We start from the raw sequence: 23,605 nt of genomic DNA, 5'->3' as shown, positions 1-23,605 counted from the left end.
CAGGAAATTCCCTCTATCTGCAGTGCCTTCAAAGGGATTTCAATTATAAGGCAAAATAACTTGAACGCTTCAAAAAATAAGTCTCTTAACATATAGAAAATAAATCATGAGCATCAATTATTAAAATGTTCAAGATATCAAACATTTAGATTTTGTTTTAATATTCAGCTCCTCTATTTGTACACATAATGGAAATAATTTCTGCAATTCAGCTACTCTCTAGAGAATATTTTGGTGAATTTATTTAAGAGTGAACACTGAATAGTTACTGTTACTAAAAACTTTGATAGCATCTGTTCTAAGATTCACTGTGATTGATGTGAAAAGGTCTGTATCATCTAAGTAAGAAGAATTATTTTTCTTTTTGCAGCTGTGGATAATTTTTTTCTTAATAATCAGATATGTCTGTGTCATATGTCTAGAGTTATTAGGCAGAAATCACCTGAAGAAAGAGAAGCAGCAGTATAAGTAGTATGACACCCACAAGTGTTATATACCTTACCTAAATTACCTATAACCATTTATCTATGTCTATACCTGTACATATATTTTACTGCTATGCAAATAATGTCTCTCTGAACAAAAGAGCTCTTTTCTGACAATAAAAGAGAATTATATGATCCATTTTTATTGGCTGTACCAAAGACCTTTTAAATTCATACCTTAAAATTTGCACATAGGCAATATATAACTGAATTTATGCTTGTAGTTAACATAGCTATACTCATGTTCAAAGGAGCCCAATCTCTCATGAATGAAAAAGCTCTTGTCCAAATAGGTACAAATCATTGCAGGTTCTGGCTCAATGGTGAGGCTTGCTCTGTTTCTGAAGCAGGCATTATTAATAAAGTCCATTAAAACTGCAGAACACACACTTTGCCAAGCTCTAATGGATCTGGAAGACAAAAGACCTAAATGGATTAACACAGACCCTATGTGCTTCAGAATCCTGTTTGCTTCAAGAGTTACATCATGTTCATACAAGTCTGTATTGGACATACTGAAAAATCCCTAAATCCTGGCTTTGCAAGAGGGGAGTAGTGTTGTATTGTTCCCTGACTGCACTGAAAAGGTCATGAAAATCTTTTTGTTGACAATTGAAAGCATTTGTCAGCCCTTTAAACTGTTAGCATTCACATTCAAGTGAGAGAGGCATAAATTCGTCTAGAACAAGACAATGTGAGCAAGATTTATGCATTTTAATCCACATTATCTCTGTGATCAGGGTAATGTTTGTAGCATGCAGGGGAATGGCACAGTCCCATAGAAATATGGAAGCATTTCAAAAAGTAATTCCAGTAAAGCAATTGATTTCTGATGTGTTAAAAGGATCTTCATGTGCCCCTGTTATTTGCAAAATTAATGTACTTACTATGTTAATTTGAGAGATTTGCAACACTTCAGCAGCTTTTATGAACTATGATTTAAATGAGTGTTGGAATTACCAAAGTGGAGACAATAAATTCTAGGCAGCAAGTAAAGTGCCTTGTAATGAGGGGCCTAAATGTCTGCTCCAAAACCAGATGGAACTACATTTCAGCTCAAGCTGCTGTTGACCTGTCAGCTATGCATGAGATTTTTAAATGTGCTCTTGTGTCTAAGGGAGGTCACTCCATTTTCTGCTTCTGAGTCTCTTCTCTTTCTTCACTTGCTGCATTTGACATTTGATGTAAGCAGAGTCTGAATCCCACCATGCAAAAGGGGTAAATTGCTTTCACCCTTATGCTAAAATAAGGAGATGCAAAAAATCCAAAAAAAAACACCCTTTCAAATTTATCATTCAGTAATTTCTCTGGTCATTTCCAGTGGCAACACGTTATTGGGACGCTGCAAAAATCCAGGCTAATTATAAAGTCAGACTGTTTTTAATCTCACTTAAACTAGTCCTTAGGTTTCTGCTTATACAAACCAAAAATAGAAATTCTTCACATTACAATTCAGACTCGCCCGCCTATAAAGACAGAGAAAAATGAGAAGAATTTCATCTAAAACGTGCTTGTCTTGACTTAAAGAATTTATCTTTACTACTCCAAGCTCATTGACAATGTTGAAATATTGCACCTTGCTTTGGATCCTAATCTTTTAAAATTATTTTAGAATGTAAGTTATGGCAAAAAACAAGCAGGTAGAAAGTGAGAATCACGTTTTGTTTGCTTTTCTAGCAGATCTAGCAGATTTGTCACTAACATTTTTAATAGAACAGCAAACACTAGTAGCATTAGGACAATATAGCATGACCTTCTCTGCTATTGGATTTTAAAAAGCCCTGAAACCGAACCAACCCAGACTTTACTTAGTGAGAATTGATCTACATTGTGGTAGTTTGGTTTCCAGTTCAACAAACAGGAATATATCATATGTTGCTTTGGGTCAATGAAAGCCCATGCTCATCCACTGAACACTCAATACCCTGGAAAATTTACATGTCCTATAGATTCTGTTCATTGGTATGGTTAATTAAAATGGTGAGAATTTGTTATTGATCTAATTATGAAACATATGCATAATTTGGGTGCATATGGAGCAAAATGTGGTGGGTGCATTGCTATGCCTTCCAAAGGCATGCCTGCTGTCTAACAAGTTAGAAGGGGATTAATGGGAATCCCTCTTCCAGTGACAATGTTTGACACACAGACACTAAAGCAAATGCAGTCACAGTGGAAAGGCTCCATTTCCCCAGCTGAGCCAGAGGCTGCCGTGCCTGGAAGTCCAGCCAGGCAAGAGGGGGGTGGCAGGGTGGATGAAGAAAGAGCATGCAGTGCATGCACAGCTGCATGTGCGCCAGGAGTGGGGACTGGTGTGGAGAGGAGCCTCTCTGGAGATTCCACAATGAACAGTTACTCAAAACGCTGCAGCTCCAGCGAGGACAGCTTTGAGTTACAGGGCAGCACAAGGTCAGAAGCTAAAAGCTTTGTTAAAAGCAAAAATAAGGATGAAGGCTATCGACCCCATCGATCAAAGCACTGTCAGAAAGGGGGTGAAAAAACTCATGGACTGGAGCACTCTTCTCTGTATCCATCAGAAGTGGGAAACGCAAGCCAAAAGCTCCAGAGGCAGAAGAAGACTCACAAGAAAAGCAGCTCCTCTGCATCTGACTTGAGCTTGGTGAGTCAAGGATCATCAAGTTCATTGTCTGTTGTGGAAGAAAAGATAGAAGCTAAACTCAAATTCTCTCAATTTATTAATGAAGTTACTTTCCGAGTGCTCGATCCCATGAGCCTGAGGGCATACCGAGCTGCTAAACTGAAAAACACCTTTCCAGCCAGTGTAAAAAGCCTAGATGATTTTCATATTAAGAGAAAGTCTCCTGAGAACTGGAAAGAAAACATTCTAGATGAGAAGACCCATGAAGGAGTAGACATAGAGGCTCTGAGAAGTGACGACATCGTGGCTGGATCGCGACCACACAAATTGGAGAAATCCTTGTCCCTGGATACAAGTCCCTCTCTCAGGTCATTTGATAATGGTATCTCATGCAGAACAAGACCTGGCTTGCCAGTAGAAATTATGATTTCTCAAAGCAAAGGAATGCCAGCCACAAAATCTGCATCTCTTCCTAGAAGTACAAGCATGGTGAGCTCTCTCAAGTATTTTCTTTGGGTGGAATATGACAAGTACTTATGCATTGGTGTGACTACTTGAAAAGTGTTTCTGTCTTCTTGGGTGGGCTCCTACCATGTAAACAATTTTTTCTCCAGGGTGGGAACAAAGAGGGAATATTTATTTTTAGTAGCTCAAGAAAGCAGCTGTAGAAGGTATGGGAGGAAGGAAAAACAGAATACAATTCCCTAGTCCTTTTAGTTTGATGTCTGGAGGATGGCTTAACAAGATCAAACAAGAAGGTTATTCCTGCCCTGCAATGAAGCATATATATGACCAGGTCAGCTTGATATGGACAGTCAAGGCACTCAGAAAAGGGTGAAGAGAAGAGCACTGTGACAGACCACTCAGGTATTCAAGGTCACTAGTTTAGAACTTCTCAGGTATCTAAACAACAATATTCAGTGAATGTGTTTAAGTACTACTGAGAGCTCTGACATCCTGAAACTGTTGCTAATATTTGTGTGATATCAGTTGATAATTTCTATTTTGATGTGCTAAAAAACCCCAAGAAACCTCAAAACTCTAAGAATATCAAAACCAAAACCAAACCAAACCAAAACAAAACAAAAACAAAACTAAAAAAAAAAACAAAACCAAAACAAAACAAAACAAAAAAAAAAAAAAAAAAAAAAAAAAAAACCAAAAAAAAACACTGAAGCTTTCTTCTGCGATCTGGTAAAAAAATTTATATTTTTAATTTTTTCTTATGAGAGTCTTTGTTTGGATGAGGAAGAGGTTTTATGCCCATGAAAGAGGGCAAAGGGAAATTGTTATTTGCTAGCATGGCAGCTAGCAAACTGCCATGCCTTGCACTGATACAATATGCTAGCATGTCTCCAGAGAGTTATTTGCAATTCCACTTAAACAATAAAGGTCCAGGAACTATTGCTTAAGACTGTACACATGTACACAGATGTTGCTAAACTGGGAGCTATTACAACTGCATTATTCTTTAAAAAGTTTATTCAAGTTAAAAAACAAAGAAACAAAAAATTGTTTCTTTTCACAGAAGAGTGCAGCAAACAGGAACATCCCAGTCTTAAGAATTTTATCCAAACTTCAGCAACCTGACCATAGGATTTTATGTCCTTGGATGTTTTAACTGGCACCTATCAAAGTTATCTGGAGGGGGAAGAGGTAAAGGTAATGAAACAGAGGGAATATGCACAGTGTTGTATCACAGCTCCACAATGAGAGCTGCACTACAGAGGGGTGAGGAGGCTCCAGTCTGAGCCATGGCAGGGGATGCTTTTTTCAAATTTTAGTTAAGCATCTGTCAGAGCATCTTTTCCAGTGGACTTGATTACATGCACAGATTAAAGCTTCCAACCAATTGAGTACTGACCCACTAAACACTGCTGAGTGCTCTGTAATTCCACTCTGTTAGTGTAGGCATCAGTCTACCCCAGCTGAAGCATCAGTCTGCTCTAAGCCTAGTCATTTAAATTAAACACAGTAATTACCAGACATTTTACCTCAACAAGCAAAGCCTCCGACTGCAGAGCCAAACATGAGAAAAGAAAGGAGTGGGAGAGCAAAATATAAGAGCAAAACATGTTCAGCCTCATCTACAGATTCATGTCTCCTGCATGCAAAACCTTGAGTTCATTTTATTTAGGGCATTTATTTGAGTGCTTTTATTTAGGGCCAGGTCCTCACCTGAAGCATGCCTAGCAAGGAGCAAAAGCATAACTGTATAGTCCTAGGTGTCATAATTGCAAAGGTATTTTAAAAGTTCTTGGTTATGTAATGTTCATTTGAATACACATAGAGAACATTGCCTAAAACTGTTCCATGTTCTAGTTGCCAAGTTATTATTCGTGTGCAGAAGATAATCTTTGAGAGAAGCAATTGTAAGATTATATTGATTTAAATACAAAAACTGGATAGCAGAGGTATAATAGCACATCCTGAAGAGTATGAAAGAACTTGCCTGAAAGTTTGAGGTTAAAAAAAGCTGCACCTAATAAAAAAAATGTGATTCAGAAGATGAATGTTGTGACATTGTCTTCTGTCTGTTTTGTTTTCTGAAGACCCCTGAGGTGTCCACAACTGCCTCTGCACTACCATTGATTGGATCCAGACCCACTAAAGTGATTTTCAACTTTTAGACTTTTCAGAACTGATCACAATGTTCAATTTCTGCAGCAAGTATTTACTGGTTTGCAAACAGCTGCAGCTGAAATGAAATCTTACAGAACAACAACTGTCAATGTAGATTTATGCAGAGGAAATTCTGGATGGCTAGCAGGAAAAAAAAAAAGGGACACTTTGTTGTGTGACTGAAGCTAAAAGGAATTATGGTAGAAAGAAAGCAATTCCAAAATACAATGGACATGACTTTGGTGTGGTCTAAATATTTTAATAACCTGGCCAGCAGGATGAAATAAATTTTCATTTCTATGCATTGATCTAAATTTGAAGTCACTGGACAAACAAGCAGGAAAAGAAAATGTTATAACTAAATGAAAGCAAACCTCTGAATCCACACCAATGTAGTGGAGGGTGTACAACTCAAGACTATCCATACTTCCAGACTGAAATGATATGAGCAGTTCAGTGGGCTGAAAAAGGCAGGAAATGTCTGAAAAGGGTTGTACACAATAGAAAGTTTCTAAGAACTGGGAAGACGTGCTTCTCAGAGTCTGCCAAAGGACAGATCAATGCAGAGAGAAATGTGGATGGATACAAACAATACTTACTCTTTTCTTAGGGTATGTTTCAAAGAAAGCCAGGTATGAAAGGAGACTAGCCTGTGTCTTTTAATACATATTTCATCTCAAATACATTTGTTCCAAGCAACCAATACATTCAGGAAAGCTTTATGTACCACTAGTCTTGTTCCAGGAAGAAAATACAGGTTAAAATTTAATTCTTAAATAATCATGCTGGAGTGTGACTTCAGACCTGAGTAAGTCTGCAGCACTTTAGGGCTTGAATCAACCTGAAAAATACATTTCAGTAAGTTCAGTAATACATGAATGAGGATCAACTTTCCAGCTATGTCTCATCTTTACACCCCTACTTTTTCCTGTGCAAGGAACCATATAACACAACATTAGACATTGACTTTTCTTGGTCACAGGAGATCAATTTCTTTCTTAGAAGAGTCTTTCCATCTTACATCAAACTGTTGGTAGTGCACATTCTGTGTGCAAGAGGTCTTAGAAACAATTTTTGACCTCACCATTGCAGCTACATGTATACATAACCTAAGGAATTGTGCATTTCTCACCCAAGACCACGTCACTATCACATTACATAAATACAAGCAAACCTGATCAATACAAATGACTGACTAAGCTGCAGAGGCTGAATTCTGTCTCAGGACAGTTGTTTTCCTGGGCTGTGAGTGCACTTAGCAGGTTCATATTGAGCTTTTCCCAACCATCACCCCCAAGCCTTCCTCCACAGGGCTGCTCTCAATCAGTTCTCTGCCCAGCCTGTGGGTGTGCCTGGGATTGCTCTGATCCAGGTGTAGGACCTTGCATTTCACTTTGCTGAACATCAACTCTGAGAATAGTTTTCTGGACCTGCAAAGCTGCAGCAGTGAAGATAGATGCAAAGGCAATTGCTTATTTCCTAGACATCACCTGGCTCAGGCTGGTGCTTCCACCTGGAGAGTCACTTGCAGTCATACTCCCTCCTGTGTGATTTAGTCTCAAGGGCCAAATTTTGACCCCACATAAGCAATTCAATTCCCTCCTGTAGCCTTAGCAAAACCAGCTGAAAACAAAATATTCATTCTTATTCTGGTTTCAAGCAATGTATGCCCTGAAGGATTTGATTTCTATAGCCCTTGAGGCAGAAGGGGACAATTGCCTGTTACAAAGGATGACATCCTTATAAAATGCATATGAATGAGGCACAAGGTAGAATAACAGAATAACACCCTTTTTCATTTCTCTTACAAGAAATCATTATTACAATGGCTATTGTAAAGAAGAAATATAACCAGAGTAGGCATTTATTTAGGATATTGAGAAGATTCAAAGATTCATGTTTATCTCTAATCCAGGTAGGCTGTTTAATTCCAAAGGAACCTGTAGGAAACCACTGAAACACAATGGCACAGACATTAACACAAACAAGAAAAATTATATTAATTTCTGCTCTGTTACTCCTTGTTATCCATGAGGATTCCTGCTGTTCATTACTGGTTATCTTGCAAGACAAATGCCTGAGCACAGCTCCCTGAAGTTGCAGAAGCATCTTTAGAAATCAGAGCCTCACACACCTGAACTTCACAGACATGAAGGGGTTTGATCCCCATGTGGGCCATTCTCTTAAGAGTTCAACTCAAAGATCTTTGTGGTTCCCTTCCAACTCTAAAAACTCTGTGAAAACTATGCATCTGTAAGAATAGAGGAAGACTGTTATGCAAAATGTCTGGTAGAATTCCACAGCAGTGGAAAGTTCAACCAATCTCCCATTCTAAATGAAAGTTTCTAGGGCAGTTTCTAGGTTCTCATTTTCTAGGGCACCTGACTACTAACAGAATCTTGCTGAAAGAGCAGACAAGATTTTGCTGCTCTAGGTCAAAACTCTGTTATACAAAGTTTTGAGTCCTCCTTCAGCCCTTCTAGCCTGCCACCATGATGTAAAAATAGACATTTGCTTTGTTCTTGGATGAATACCAAATCTTTCATTTCTATTTAGAGTACAGTGATGTTTACAAGTAAGATTTGGGTTCAAACACATTATAATGAAAAGTATATATTGTTTTACTGACTCATGCTTGCAATATGCTAAAAGAGAAATAGTAAGAGGTGGGACCAGAAGGAAAGGATAATGAGGTGCTTAGCCCAGGTCAGTGATCAAGCAGCAGCCAAACACCTGAAAAGTCTCCCAGTGTCCTATTTTCTGGTCTATTCCTGCTCTTTCAGGTGGGTTAATGTAGAACTACCCTCATTAGCTGATTTAATGAAGCTGTGGTGTCTCTAGGTTATCAGAGGAAAGTAAGAAGGTGAACTACATCAGATGCTTCAGTTCTTTAACATGACATCTACATACCAGAGCATATAATGAGGGCCTTTTATGAGTCTCATACAGCAGTGGAAAATGCCACATGGACACCTTTCCTGACATCCTGGCTTCTTTCTTGCCATGGTATTCCACATGACACTGCTTTGCAAATTGGAGGTGACCATCAGGCTGTCAGAAGCCTAAATTTTTTCTCAAAATGAGTATTAAAATAGATGGCTTAATTTCTTTACCATAAACTTGATTGACAGAAGATGGTGTTCACTTCTCACCATTCAGAGATACCAGGCAAATACAACAATTCTGAGACTTACTAGTTTACACTCATTATTAAGTGAAGCAAGCATTGCCACTGAGCTGCAAGCAACATGCACCTTAACAATTTTACTCTTTTTCCTTCATCTGCAGATTCCTGGAAACAGTCTCTATGTTGTTATACTGTGTATAGTAACAGTATTTTTGTACAATACTGTATAATAATCTCAGGTCCTAACAATTGCATTTGGGTGTGGAAAGCCAAGTACTAAATCTTTAATTATTTGGGGCTGCAGTTCCTTGGTACTTCCAAGGATTTCCAAGGATTGCATCATTATAACCTCTCTCCTCTGATAGCAGTGCTGTTGTCCTACACACAACTATTATGAAATGATCACTCTGGGTACAGTGGTAATGAGTAGTATTGCAATTGTACACCAGTGTGTACACTTGGAGCTTCCAGGGTAGGTAAATTAGTTTTATAACACCTCAGAAGTGTTAGGCAGCCAAATGCCCTAAGCTATAAAATCTGATGGTCAAAGGAAATGGAAGTGCCTTCTGAGTTTATTTCATCTGATATCAAAGACAAATCTCATTTTCCACCAATCAAGCTATCTCAAATATCTTCTCAATCTCTGAGATGGCTTAGCCATGTCAGGCTTGAAGCATGCATTATTTGTACCCCAGCAGCCAAGCTGGGGCAAGATGTAGCTCAGCAAAGACTAGCAAAGTATTTACCCAGCTTCACCAGTTAAATGCAGAGTGCTGAATCCTCTTTTTCTTTTTCTTTTTTTTTTTTTTTTTGTGACATTTATGGTTTGTTCACAAGATGTGGAAGCCAAGCAGGCCATGTGCAGCTTCATCTACAGTTAACACCTCTTGTCCCAGTACTGTGGCACTGACTCCTTGTTCCAGAGCTGAGAGCAGCACAGCAGCCATGTACTGTAGGAGAGATCAGCAAAATGTTTTTGGAGCAGCAGATGTGACATCGTTTTACAAGCAGCAGTATGAGCAGATGGTGTTTAGAGAGCTCTCCTTGCCTGCTCTGAAACACCTCCATTGGGTCACTAATGGGTCCTGCCTCTCCTCCAACACTGCAGAAAGCTGCAACGTCCCCAGGATGAGGCATATGGTCATCCACAGCTTCCCAGCTCATCAAATACAAATTAGATCAAAGTCTTCACAGAGCAGAGATGTCTAGAAGCCAGGGCTCAAAAGAATAAGCTATTTATTCAAGACAGGCTAAAATAAACCATCTGAGCTTCTCAGTAACAAGAAAGTATGTTCAATGAAATTGTTTTGCCATACAGCCTGCATTTTAATAGTTAGGGTTTTAATTCAGTTGTCTTCCCTTTTCTTCTTTCCCACCCCATTTTCTTTTTTAGAGAAGGAGAGCAGAAAGTGCGTCAGGAGGGAGATATTTGTGTAAAGGAAAATATTTCCAGTATTATAATGTTGAATTTCTGCACAGGATTCTGAGCTCCAACCAGAAAACAAAATCATTTTCAAGCCAAATCTACTATTTGCCTTCAGAGGGACAGCTACTCAGACAGAGAAAAATCCTGAGTGCATGCAGTTCACATTGATTTTGGTATCTTTTGGCACATGCAACAGGAAAGCAAAATTTGCAATCAGAAATGTTTAGTGTTCCTTTCCCAGTGATTTTTGTTAACATGACTTTTCCCCTTCCTTTGAGTTTAAAAAACACTCCTCAATTGTACCCTGTATCTTTGGATGCCTATAGAAAGAAATGGTACTTCCAGAGTAATGGAAGCTACAACAGCCTTAGAACAATTAGCATCAGCAGAGATGCCTGAAAACTGCAAAGCCAGGCAAGGGAAGGTGAAAGAGCAGGAGGTAGAAAAGACTAATAAATATCTCTTTTCTGGTCCAGCTTTGGTCTACAAGAGTTATTTATGATGAATATTTTAAAGGCACTTCAACTCATTTTTCATTTCTTCCTCCATCCAGCAGCCTGTGCTTGTCATGTTTACAAAATGTGGGGTTTTGCCCTGCCATGGCATGGCTCTGGTATATCAGAAAACAAGACCTGGGTATGCAGTGACTCTCTCACACAAACATATGCAATACTTAATTTTCCTGGTCCCCATAGTGAAAACCTCTGAACTCTGACAAGAAAAGATTAAAGTGCAATGCACTGCCCAGAGCCAGAGGTTGCTCTGATTTATTTTTTAGTTGTGACTGATATTTCCCCCACTCATTCTAAGGTTTTCAGCTCTATTAAAATTCTGCTCAGTGATATACTGCATGCAATTTATAGAAACATAGATGTAACTTTGCTCCCACACTCCCACTGTGTTCTAACATTTAACTGGAGTAAAATAAAAGTTTACTTATTAATATGAACCCATCACATTTTGGGGACAGAAAAGAGGGAATCAGAATTACATTAATCTGCCAAAGCTGCATTTGCATTACTCTGTTTTCTCTGTAGGCTTGATGATCCATTGATTTTAGTCTCCTATCAGAAAATGTAGCATTAAAACTTTGAGCCAAACAAATTCAAAGAACAGAAAATTTTATTAATTATGGAGTGGTCTAAAAGGTTTTTATACTAAATGTGGGTCCCAGAAATTAAGCCCAGCTGCCCCAATAGCATGACTCATGTCTCAGAATATCAGAAACTTTTGGTTTTCACCTCAGGTCAGATAAGGAGAAGCACCACGCCATTTGGGAACATATTTTATATTTATAAAAATAAATTATTTTATATTTATATTTTTTCATAAAGCTCAACAAAATTGTATTTTCACAGACTAGCTCAGGCATTTGTTTCAACAACTTCCTCTTTGCAAAGTAGCTGAAATTTGACCTTCTCAGATGAAACTCTTCAGTGCCAGGAGGTTTAGGTGACAGGAAAAGACATTTTGTGGATAAGGAAGAAGTAGATGTCATAAAACAGTTTCCCATGATATTCTCAAAAGTATGCTGGGAAGATTAGGGGGGAAATATTAAAAGGTAGAGGCAAAACTGATTGGAAAATCTTATTGAGGGTAGCTCATAACCCTTAGTTGTGACCAGGGTCTCAGGGGTACCAAAACTATTTGCTATTAGAAAGCAGTGCATTTGTTTTGAGATACCATTGCTTTCTATCAACAGAGAGTAAATAAAACATGCAATTCTGCTTCTTTATCTGAGCTGGAAACTACAGTAGTGTGTTTATGCCCCTGTGTAACACTCTTGGGAGGACGCTTTTGAAATATCAAAAATGCTGATTTCCCAAAAGTAAGCAAGTACTTATCAAGTTTAAAGAAACCTTTCCTGCATTGAAAACCACTCTTAGTTGAAAAGTCTTCAAGTGGTTTTTTTTCTGTCACACTTATTCAGTACCTAGAATGGACAGAAATTGTTTAAAGATCCCACTGTCATCTCCATCCCTCAAATCAGCACTGTGCCTACATCCAACTCCCTCTCCTTTTTCACTACAAAAAGGGAATTTCCAAACCTTGTTTGAAACTTAATGTAGAAATAACCCAAGGGAGCTAGATCCAACAGTGCTGGAGCATCTATTGCTGAACAGCCAGCTCCTAGACTGTGGTCTGCAGAGTCTTCTGTTGTGACACTGTTGGCCAACAGCTCTCAATTTCTGATGGTAAATTCAATACTTCCAAAGACAAACTAAAATTATTCCAATCACATCTGTATTGTCGAGCTTATGAGCTGTTTGCATTAATATTTGATGTTACTTGGGCAAGAATGATCAGGGATATGGCAGTCTCAGCCCTCTGCTCCCTGTTTGGATAGAGAGCATTTCAAACAAAAGAGAATGAGGAATAAATACCAGGCCTGTTCACACGGCTGCACTTGCTCTCTTAAAAATGAAGAGGCATTTTCCCCAAAGAGCAGCTATTCCCTGGATAACTCTAGCAACAAAACAAAACTCTAGCTGTGTGAGCAGGGCTAAAAGGAGCAGCTATTGAGGATTCAAGAACTGGTTCTCCAGCACTCGTTTCTCCAGCAGCCGGCCAGACGAAGGTGCACGGGGCCTTGCAAGGGAAAGCTGGGAGTGCTGGTGAGAGAGCAGGATTGAGAGCAGCAGCAGCTGTGAGCAGGCAGAGGCTGGAGCAGAAGTTCATGAGCCAGGAAGGGGCGCAGGGCGCGGGGCTGGAGCTGATCCCGGTGCCCCCGGCTGTTCTGACAGAGCAGGATGGAGACAGAGCTGAGCCAGGAGCTTTCCTCCTGCCACCCCACCCAGCCCACAGTGGGATGCCAGCAGAGCAGGGGTGCAGGCAGAGCTGTGCCAGGAACTTTCCTCCTGCCACCCTGTGGAGGTTCTTTGGACCTCTGGGTGCTTTACAGGCACCAGTCCCAGAGCTCTATGGGCTTTTACTCTGGAGCTCCTAGCTCCTACTTCATCAGGTATTCCAAAAGAGCAAAGCAGCTGGTAGTTAAAAAGGTTATTTGTTACAAAGCACTTCGTATTACAAAGCACATCAGTCTCAACAGGCAAGCAGACAAGCAATGGCAAAAAGCAATGGCAAAGCAGCCAGCAATAAGTGAATGGATAGAGCCCTGGAAAAAGCCAATGGCTAAAAAGCAAGTGGCTAAAAGCCAAATGGCTACAAGAAACAACTCTTTCTAATATATATTCTTATATAGGATTTTTCTAACAAGCTAAGACACAAGCTCAGACCACTAGTCCTTAACCTATTAGAATTCTAGTTTTTTAGCACACCAGGTTACGTACAGAACTATGTATACAATCTATCTTGTTTTATCTAAGAAATGTAAGTAATATTTTTACTATAACTTTATTATATCTAAGCACTGTTTACAACTGTGGGTCTGGAGCCTCTACTGAAGGTATCACTATGTTTCAACCTTCACTACAACACTCACTGCTTCTGTTGTATTTGAAAGCATTCACTTACTAAAAGCATTAGAACTCTCCTTAAAATTTATTCAATCCCTGCTCTCTGATTTCTCTCTGAAGAATTCAGAGACCCCTGACTCACTGACTCCAACATCACCCCACCCAGCCCATCCCCAAGTGCAGGAGAAGATAAAATATTGCCCAGTTATCACAAGGAGGAAACAGAACCATCATATTGCAACCCATGCAAAACCAGAGCTACTCATGGACTAACAAACTGCCAACAAATTTATATGGAGTAACAAATAGCTGGCAAAAACCTAAAATTTGCTCCATAAGTGCCCACATTCACCAGCAAAATGCAGAAAAGAGCCTTCCTTTTCTCTGGATAATCCTCTCTTCTCTTGCTTCCTTTTTTGATGTTGTAGTAAAACAAAATGGAAGATAAACCAGTCAGCAGTTCCATAAGGGAAGTGTACTGGCCATTGCAATCAATGCACTTAATTAAAAATACAATTAAAACAGAATCAGTCATGAGAAGTAGAACACAATAAATAATTAAAACAAAATTAGTTTAATTTATTTTTTGAGCCACTCAGTGCCCAGTTAAAAGTAAATGGCTTTTTACTTCATTGATAGCTACACAAGCAAACCTTTGCAGCCCCCAAGTTCTCCTTCCAGTGTTAAGGTGGAAATGTATAAGACCCCCCTTCTCCCCCTTCCCCTTTCTCTACACAATCTGCAATTCCCCTTTCTCTACAATCTGCCATTCAACTCCCAGTGCTGCAAAATCAGGAGCTGGTCTGAGGAGCTGCAAATACAGAGCAGAAAAGCAGCATATGGAGGTAGGAAATAACAAAAAACCTGCTAATTATTCCAACCAAACATGAAACATTTCCCTCCAGCAGGAGGGAAACTGTTGGGAAATTATTATTTATGTGTTTATTTATGTTGGAAATAGGCAAGGGCAGAAAGAAGTAAGAGTGTTCCACTCACAAGCTACTGGCAGCTTTTTTTTGTATCTTGTTCATAATCATTCTGGAGTGTAGAAACTAACATTGCAGGAAGCAACTTAGGAAGGAGAGAGGCTTTGTTCTTCAACCACCAGGCCATCAGAACAAATGTTGGGTACTGACATAGCTAATGTCTCATTTCTGAGCTCAGGGCTGCAGGAGTTGCTTTTACAGGTGATTGCAGCTCCATAAAGTGTGTGTTGACAGCTGAGGTTGGTTTCCTGCTTTCCTTGTATTTGAATTCATTCACACTCCTTCCTTCCTTGAAGGAAACACATCTCTCCTCCCTGCTGGGAAATGTGAGTAACAAAGAGTGGGATGCTGAGAAGAAAGTTTCAGCTTTCACTTTCTTATTTCATAAGCTTTCAAGTCCTTCCAGTTGAGAAGGAAGAAACAAATGAACCTTTCTGGCTTAGTCACTATTTAGTAACACAATAATTAGCTAAACATCATGACAAGCAGGGATTAAGTATTTTCCACTTGTAATGAACTTCTATCATCAGAAGAAAAACAAGAGGTAACTCTTCTAGGAACTCAGTTACTTTAGTACCACAGATCAATATCTTGATTTTTACATTTCTCAAAATTATGAAGCCTAATAGCCATAATAAATATCAGTATGTGTCCTCCAAGCTATAATGGAATTTTATTGAGGTGCATATGCACTGCTGTAATTTGTCAAGACAAACTGGCTAAAGAAATGTCTTTTAAATCCTTACTTTCTGTGGAACAACAATTGTTAACACCACAGCTGCTCCAGTGCTGACTGTTACTTATTGTGCCAACAATTATTTTCCAGATAAACATTGTGGTAAAATGTAGGTAAATTTAGATACAGATTTGTAGGGAATAAAACTGGCTTTTGTTACAATTGTCTCCACTGGTTTATTGTGTAATTTTGGGTAAGGGTCAAACTTGGCAGTTTCTCAGTTTCTCCAGCTGCAAAATAAAAATAACTCTTAATCAGTTTGTTTAGTGTTTCAAGATCTTCTCATAAAATGGATGTGTTGCAAAGACATCCTTAGAAAAATGAGGAATCCTTATTCTGATGTGTGCTGGAAATTCTCCTATCCCCCTGCAGTATTTATCAAATCTATGATATTTAGGAGTGTTTCTGTTCTTGCTCTTCTGAAGTGTTTATGCATTGCTTTGGTTTTTGTTAAAAACTCTTATGATGTAGCCTGCAAGTGAAAACATGGGATCTTTTCCTGGAATAGATAATTAAGTAGATAATTAAATACATTATTACATTATGAGGAGTGTTAGAATATAATATAATAATTATATCTGAGAGAACATAATAATAAATAATAAATAAATGATAAATTATAAATAACAAATAATTAATAATTAAGAAATAATAACAAATAACAAATAAATAATAAATAATAAATTATAAATAATTCTTCAATGTCCTAAAGTTGTTTAAAGTGAGCAGTCCTTTTTCAGTGGGCAGTTTTTTATGTGTCATTCCCAGGTCAACTAAATTAGACACACATTCACCAAAATAATTACCTTGTTCCACAAATGTCTGTACACCTTCCTTTTTATTTTGCCAGAGCACACAGATTAATGCTGAATTGTGTCACTAATATCTTTCTATTATTTCACACTTAGCATAGCTTATGAACCTCCTAGTCATAACTGAATTTTACAAACACATGGATATATCTCTCTAGGGTAACTAGGGAATTATGAGCTTTTCAATTGCTTCAGTTTGTTGAAAGGAAAGTTTCTGTATTGCAGTTGATAGTTTTTAGCTCCAGACCCTTAATTTGGTTTTTTCCAAAGTTATTTATTATCACACAACCTTATTATTTTTCTTCTGGATTAGGGCATCAAGTGTGTAAATGGCACTAATGTGTTTTCTAGGGAAATGCCTTGGGCATTGAGTATAACAGGATTTTCCAGCAAAGGTGTTGCATGTGACAAAATAAATCTGCTATGCTGCCTTCCTTGGTCTTTTTAAGGGCATCTAACTCTATGAACATGTTAACCCCTCTGTGTGCCATCCACATTTCTCTCCCTGAAGAAATTATTCTTTTGTACTTATGTAATTCCAGTTGGGGTGGGTGAAACAAAAACAAAACAGAATCATAAAACCATGGAATCATCGAAGTTGGAAGAGACCTTCAAGGTCATCCAGTCCAAGCACTGACCTGTCACTGCCCCTGTAACCCCACAACCACTGAACCCATCCCCCAGCCCCACACCCAGAAACCTCTTGAACACCTCCAGGGATGGGAGCTCTCCAAACTCCCCAGGCAACCTATTCCTGTTAATAAATTAAATTAGGCCCACCTATAATGTACTGTCAGCCCCTGAAAACTTTGATCTACATAGAGGGACTGCCATGGCCAATTTTACTGCCTTGTCTCAGGTTTGTCCTGAGTCTTCCAGCAGCCAGTGCCTTTTCTGCAGCCAGAACTGGCAGGACTTGCAGCCTGCAGAGCTGTTGTGGTTCAGACTTAGTTCACTTGCAGACTTTCTATATTTGCACTTTCCTTTTATAGCTCAGAGTTAAAAATATCTTACATTTCTATGTCAAGCACAGCACTCAAACCCCTGTAATGCAGTTTTGCAGTTAAATTATCGTGTCTGGATTAACTGTAAACTATTAACTTCAGTAAAAGTGCAGCAGAACTTGTTACTGTGAGAAATAAATCTACCTTTTTATTATCTTGCTTTCCATTGTCACCCATTGCCTTCACAGATGATAGGTGCATCATTAAAATCTTTTCCAGTTGTCATCTATATTTCCCCAAACACCTGATCTAGCAGACCTTTTTCACAGCTCTGCTTCTCTTTAATAGTTCTACATTTTTTATTTACCATTGGTGCAATGGGATGTTGCATGTTCACCTTGGGCCTACAGTACTTTGAATAAATTATTTTTTATTCAGTGATGCATTTCTACCTCTCTCCATTAAAATACATTAAAAGTTAACTGACAGCCATGTTACTGTTTTACATTAATGCATTACCTCTCAAAATATAAAAAGAGAATTCAGGGAAGAAAACCAAACCCAAGTGCTAAAAGAGCTATAGCTTTTTGTGCACTTCTGACATAAAAGCCTGAAATTATCTATTGCTGGCTTTTATTTATTTGGGGAAAAATGTGATTCAAGGATTATGACAAATACAGTAAGTAGGAAGTCTAATGATACATGTGCTGTTATTATCAATGTATTATGCATTATGGCCACTGTGGAACTACTCATTACTGAGATGTGAAGTCAAAGACAAAGCAGTAGGGCTTGAGAACCTAATCTTGCAAACACTCACTGTGGGGGAAGGTGCTCCCTGATGTGTCAGGCAATGAAACAAACACAGGCAGGAAAGTGCTCACCTGTGCTTGGAGCCACCACTCATCCTCATCCTCTGGGTTGTATCCCAAACTGATGAGCTGTATGTGCCTGTCACAATCTTTGGGATTGATTCCCAGGGCAAAAATGGTGATGTTTCTCTGGAATCTCATCACTCATTAGCTGGTCAGCCTGGCAGCCAGGTGAGCTTGCAGTATTCCAGTGCCCAGAAATCCTGTTTCTGTACCATCTGAGACTTTGGGTTGTATTCTCCCTACTCCCACTGTCCTGTCACCCTTTTAATGGGAAGGGAAGCACAGCTGCCCCTTGCAGAAGGAACCACAATGTGCTTCAGTCCAGTCCCCAGTTTTAACAGCAAGGACACCCCCAAAATAAGAAATTGCAAAGTCCTCACAGAGCCTGAGTCTCAGCTTATGATGCTAAGTAATTGTAACAGCTGATTTCTCAGTTTGAGTCTTGCATAATCACAGCAGGTTGGAAGGAAATAATTAAACTGGTATTTTTCAAAGTTCTATAAAGTGTCATCACTCTGATAAGAAGTGCTGTAATGTTGCCATCCCTATTGACAATATCAGCTTCACACCCTGGCCAAAGTTCCCCAAAGGACTGATGAATTTAAAAGAACAGCTGTAACAGTCTTTTACAAATATTTGATTTAATATGACATGATACTTTCTTTTGAAAAATTATGGAGCTATGCAATGGGAATAAAACACTTTTGCAGTGCATACAAAACAGAATAACTACTCTTCAGAGAGTTGTTTCAAAGGAAATCACCTTACAAGGATCTGAAAAATCAGATCTAAGAGTATCAAGCCTTTTCATTGGTGGTTGCAAGGAACACCTTTTATGATTAATTCATAGTTAATGCAAACATTCATAGTGTGATAAACAAGGATATCAGGACAGAGTGATCTCACTTCTAACTTACTGAAAGAACATTTAAATAGTCCATGATGAAATTATACATCCAGGTGTAGGAAGCTAAGATCATACTTTTAGACTAGGAGACTGTAAAAGAGAGCCTGCTGAAGATTAAGGAGTTCTGTTTAGCTGAAAAGAATCTAACATAACCTTGGATTTGAAATTTGAATGGGATGGAATGCTAAATAGGTATATTCACCTCTGTGCACAGAGTAAAGCAATATCAGCCTTAGAAAGACTGACAAAAATTCCAGGCTGCCATTGGAGAAAGACACAATCATCCTGTGACAGAAGAAACTCATGTGTGTGGAAATGGATGCAAAGAATATATGCTCCATGGCAAGGCTGACTGGTGTGTAATTCTCCAATTCTTCCTACTCAAAGGCTTCTTAAAGTCACTGTTCTCCAAGTCATACAAGATTACATATGCTACACTTGGTAGGTCCCAGGGAGGGGTGTACCAGCTGAATGAAGTCAGAAATTAGTAAGAGAGAAGTAAATTTTTTTTTATATTCAAAACAAACCAGGAAAGTTATTTTAAGGCTAAATGTTCAAAAAGTTAATAAAAGTTAAAAATTAATAATAGGTTAACATGGGGACTACTGACACTTACTTTAGCAATAATGTAGGAAAAGTAGATGAAAAGTGACGGGTAAAGCCTTAAAGATGCACAAACTTATTCAGAAAAATCAGTAGATAAAAGATTTAAAGGAGACCTAACAGATCTGGAAGAAGAGCACAAGGCAAAGTCCAAAGCTGACAAATCCAAGTGTGCTTGATGACAAGAAGTCTAAATTTATAGTGTGGAAAAGACAGGAACAAAAAAAAAATCCTTATTGAAAACCTGGTAGTAAGATCTGCTGAACACTGGTGTAGTCAAAACTACAGAGATACATGCAGAGAAAAATGTAATTTTTCTCACCATATAACTGTGGTCTAGAGTACAGAAGAGAATTCTGATCATCAGCTTTTAGGAAAGATGAACTAAAAGTTAAAAGACTCCTTTAGGAAGAGACAGCAAAAAGAACACATTATGTTTAGGAGAAACATATACAAAACCATGGGTAGAAAAATGATTGTCAGGTGCTCCACTTTCTACTTTCATAATGCAAGAATGAAAGACTTAAATGACACAGAAAGGCAATAAGATCAAAACTGATCAAAAGTGATTTTTAAATAGAGTAAGTTGCATGTGGAGCTTATTGTCACAAAACAACCTGAAGGTCTAAAAAGATCAATAGGAATCAGAGTGAAGTTAGACATTTATCTGCAGGTATAGAAATCCCCAGGCAACAAGGCATAATCTAAATTCTACCTGGCAGGAATTTGAAAGTTAGTTCCTACTTATGAGTTCTTCCCCAATCACTCATGATGTCACTTCATTCATTTTCTTGTGAAACATTAGGGACAGGACTTTTAGTTTAGATGCTACAATACCAGGAACACTGAATTCCAAAATGCAACTCTGGAGATCATTGAGGTGGAAAACTAGGTAGAAGGGGAGTGTTCAGCTCATCACTGAGCTAAATACAACTCTATACAGTGGTAGCAAAATATGGAAGGATATAAATCCATGCCATACATTTTTGCAGAGTTATTCTAGTTTTCATAACATAAGAATATAAGCAGACAATATTTGCAGAACAAGAGAAATTCTATTGAGCCAACTGATACAGCTGGGGAATGAAAGCAACAACTACAACAATGAAGACTCTTTGTGTTTAAACCTTTGTTTCTCCCAAATAAAGTTTCAAGGATGTCATGGCTTTTCCCTTTGCTTTTCAGAAATGTACCAACTGGTGTAATAAAATATATGAATTCTCCCTATAAAACTTGACTAGCTCATTTTGTGTGTGTCAGTTATTGCTCTAAAGAGAAAAAAAGCAGCTTTTCTTTTTGAAATAATGACCTGGCAGCATGAAATATTTCTTTCAGAGGGTTCATTTGGCTTTTAGTCATAGCCAGGATGCAGACTGGCCTCACTGCAGCCTTAAAGAGGAGATGATCCCAGCAGCCCTTTCCCAGTGATGTCTGAAGTACAGGCTTACAGGCAAATCCTTGCATTCCCTTTGGTTTAAGAGAGAGAAGCATGATGTCATCTTCTCACTGAAAAATACTAACACCAAGCTGGAAGTTAAAGTGAATTCTCTATCCTAGAGGAATATGTTGGAGGGAATTCTGAAAACAGTTGCATCAAACAGCAAAAATCACACAGGAGATCAATAGAGACAGAATTACAGTCTGTAAATTTAGATCCTTTCCCACTAGTAAAAGGATTTCATAGGAAGGGCTTTCTTTGGTTGGCTCTGACATTTTCCTACAGTGTTTGTGGGAAAAGTCTCTTGGCAACTTGATTTCAAAAATGTCAAAATATTATATACCAAAACTTTGTCTGCTCAGCCTTATTTTTTCCATTTTCTCCTGGATTTTCTGGATATGTTCTTTGTAACTCCTCCTTATTTTACTTAACTATCTCACTTCCTTTTATTTTATGCTTCATATATTTTTTTTTTGTTCAATGGATTCTGTATACTGCCACCCTGGTGATAATACTTTGATTCTCTTACTTGAGTTCCTCGTGTTTTCACTGTTTGAAGAAGAAATATACAACTGTATGAGATGATCATTCCCTACCCTAAAGTTCTCCCTTTTTCCAATTTGGCCACCCAGAAAGCAATTTGCCCTTACATTTATTGCAGGTGCTTATATGTTTTACTGTTTATCGACCTGCCTATCCCTGATTAATGTCTCAGGCAGATTCTCAGCCCTAAAATTCTCTCTAATTCACTACAGAGCATTTGGCAGGTGCACAGCTTCCCTTTGCTTATTTCTGGACAAGGGTCATTATTTTACAGCTTTGTGTTCACAAGGCTTTTGTGATACCAAAGATCACTACCAAAATAAATATGCCTTCAATTTAATTTATACCTAATTTAATGCCCCATTTCCTTGTCATAGTCAAGCATAAATGTTTTACAGATATGACACTGCCTGTGGGGCTTTTTTTTACTAAGTCCATCCCTTTTTGCTTTTGAAGATTTCACAGTCCTTGATTCTTTTTCTCTCTCCCTATTTGTGATGTTGTGAAGTTTTGTTTACAATCTTTGTTTTACAGGTATCAATACAGAGATACTAAGACAAATCAATCTCCTGAGTAGTCTCCTTGCCACTCAATGAGGTGAAAAGCAACATTTGTAAACTAGATGAAGTCTTGAACCACAGCAACATCTTCCCTCTTTGATACAAAAAATCAATTTAAATGCAAAATAAAACCTTTGACAGATATAAAATGCATTTCAGTTTATAGAGCTTAACTAGTTGGATCTTTATTAGTAATATTATCCTTGTCTTTTCCATTAAATCAATGCAGTAATAATACAGCTTTCCCAACTCAATTAAAAATATGACTGTAATTGTCTCTGTATGATTATTACATAAAAATACAGGGACAAACAGTGATATTTGTAGTGCTGGTGAACTGTAAATTGTAGGATAAATGGAGACTTAGATCCTAAACCTCCACATGTGAGTGCAGTTGTTTACCTTGAGAATAGTAGGGTTTAAGAAGCTTACTGGTAAGGAAATGTGAAGTACATGAAATAATTGAATCAAGGTTTCTAACAGGGTTTCTTTGCTGCTTGAATCACAAGTTGACTTCTTGAAAGAAGTCACTATGTCTCCATTTAACCTTGACTGGAAAGCCAGCATGCAGTGGCACTATTTATAAAGCACTGTTCATTAATTTATCAGGGTCCCATTTAGATGTTTGTTTCTCCAAGCCTATGCAACAACATCCTTGAGTCTTTGCAAGTGACTGATGTTCATCCTTATGTATTTGTCTTTCTGATGCCCAAACCTGCCATTCTCCTAGAGCAGTGATGGGCATAACAGAGTTCAAAATATGTCCAGTCCCTTTGAAATAATAACAGCTAAAGAAAACCCACCCCCAAAACACCTGTTCTGGTGCCAGTGGAGCAAAATCCTCTCTACTCCCACTCTTTTTCCATTTGTATCTATCCAGAAGCATTTTGGAGATAATTAACAGGGACACTCTGACTGAAGTCACTTTGGTGTGGCTCTGCTCAGTCTCTTCCACTGGCATTTGGTAAGGGAGAGCCTTCCCTGGCCCATATTAAAAGCATTTCTTTTATAAACACTCAGTATTCAGTGACTTTCTGTCGACCTCCTGAGAAAGAGAGAAGTTTTATTATGTCTCTGCAGTTTGGGAAAAGCAAGAACCTCTGCTCCCCAACTCTTTGTCAGGTATTCATTGGAAAACCATTAGCCTAGCAAAGCACTGGAAGATACATTTTTAAAGCAATAATACTTCTCTTACAAATTTATTTAGTGCTACATGACAAGTTTGCAGGCTGTCATTATTTGATACCTCTCCATTCTTCTTCTCTCTATAGGCTTTTGATAGGCTCTCCTTATGTTTCAGTCCCTTTTTCCAGTCTCAACAGCAGCCACCTGGGATGTGAATAGGTGGCTGACTGACCTTGGTCAGTAGCACTGCTTCACATATGGTCTGTGGCTCACAAATAATATGGGGTCACAAAAGAGGACAGTTTGCATAATCTGTCTGGTTTATAACAAGAAATCAAACTTGGGAACAAGCTGTGCTGCTGTGCTAAACAGTGATGGAGGCATAAAGAAACAAAGTCTTG

The 23,605-nt window shown here is 38.4% G+C and overlaps 1 protein-coding gene across 3 annotated transcripts in view; it reads left to right on the top strand.

The window, feature by feature from the left end:
• The window catches only part of BEGAIN (brain enriched guanylate kinase associated), a 154,108-nt gene that overhangs the window by 7,399 nt on the left and 123,104 nt on the right, over positions 1-23,605 (top strand). Inside the window, exon 1 of one of the 3 annotated variants that reach the window (XM_056493976.1) lies at positions 2,830-3,573. The exons of the other annotated variants lie outside the window; for them this stretch is intronic. Within the exon in view, the coding sequence (XP_056349951.1) occupies positions 2,830-3,573 (744 nt within the window). Of the gene's footprint in view, positions 1-2,829; positions 3,574-23,605 lie in introns of those variants that run through there. 3 annotated transcript variants of the gene reach the window in all.

The sequence above is a fragment of the Oenanthe melanoleuca genome, chromosome 5 (genome assembly GCF_029582105.1).
Source record: "Oenanthe melanoleuca isolate GR-GAL-2019-014 chromosome 5, OMel1.0, whole genome shotgun sequence".
Lineage (NCBI taxonomy): Eukaryota > Metazoa > Chordata > Aves > Passeriformes > Muscicapidae > Oenanthe > Oenanthe melanoleuca.
The sequence above is the reverse complement of the archived record's forward strand: the minus strand, read 5'-3'. Positions and strand labels throughout refer to the sequence as shown.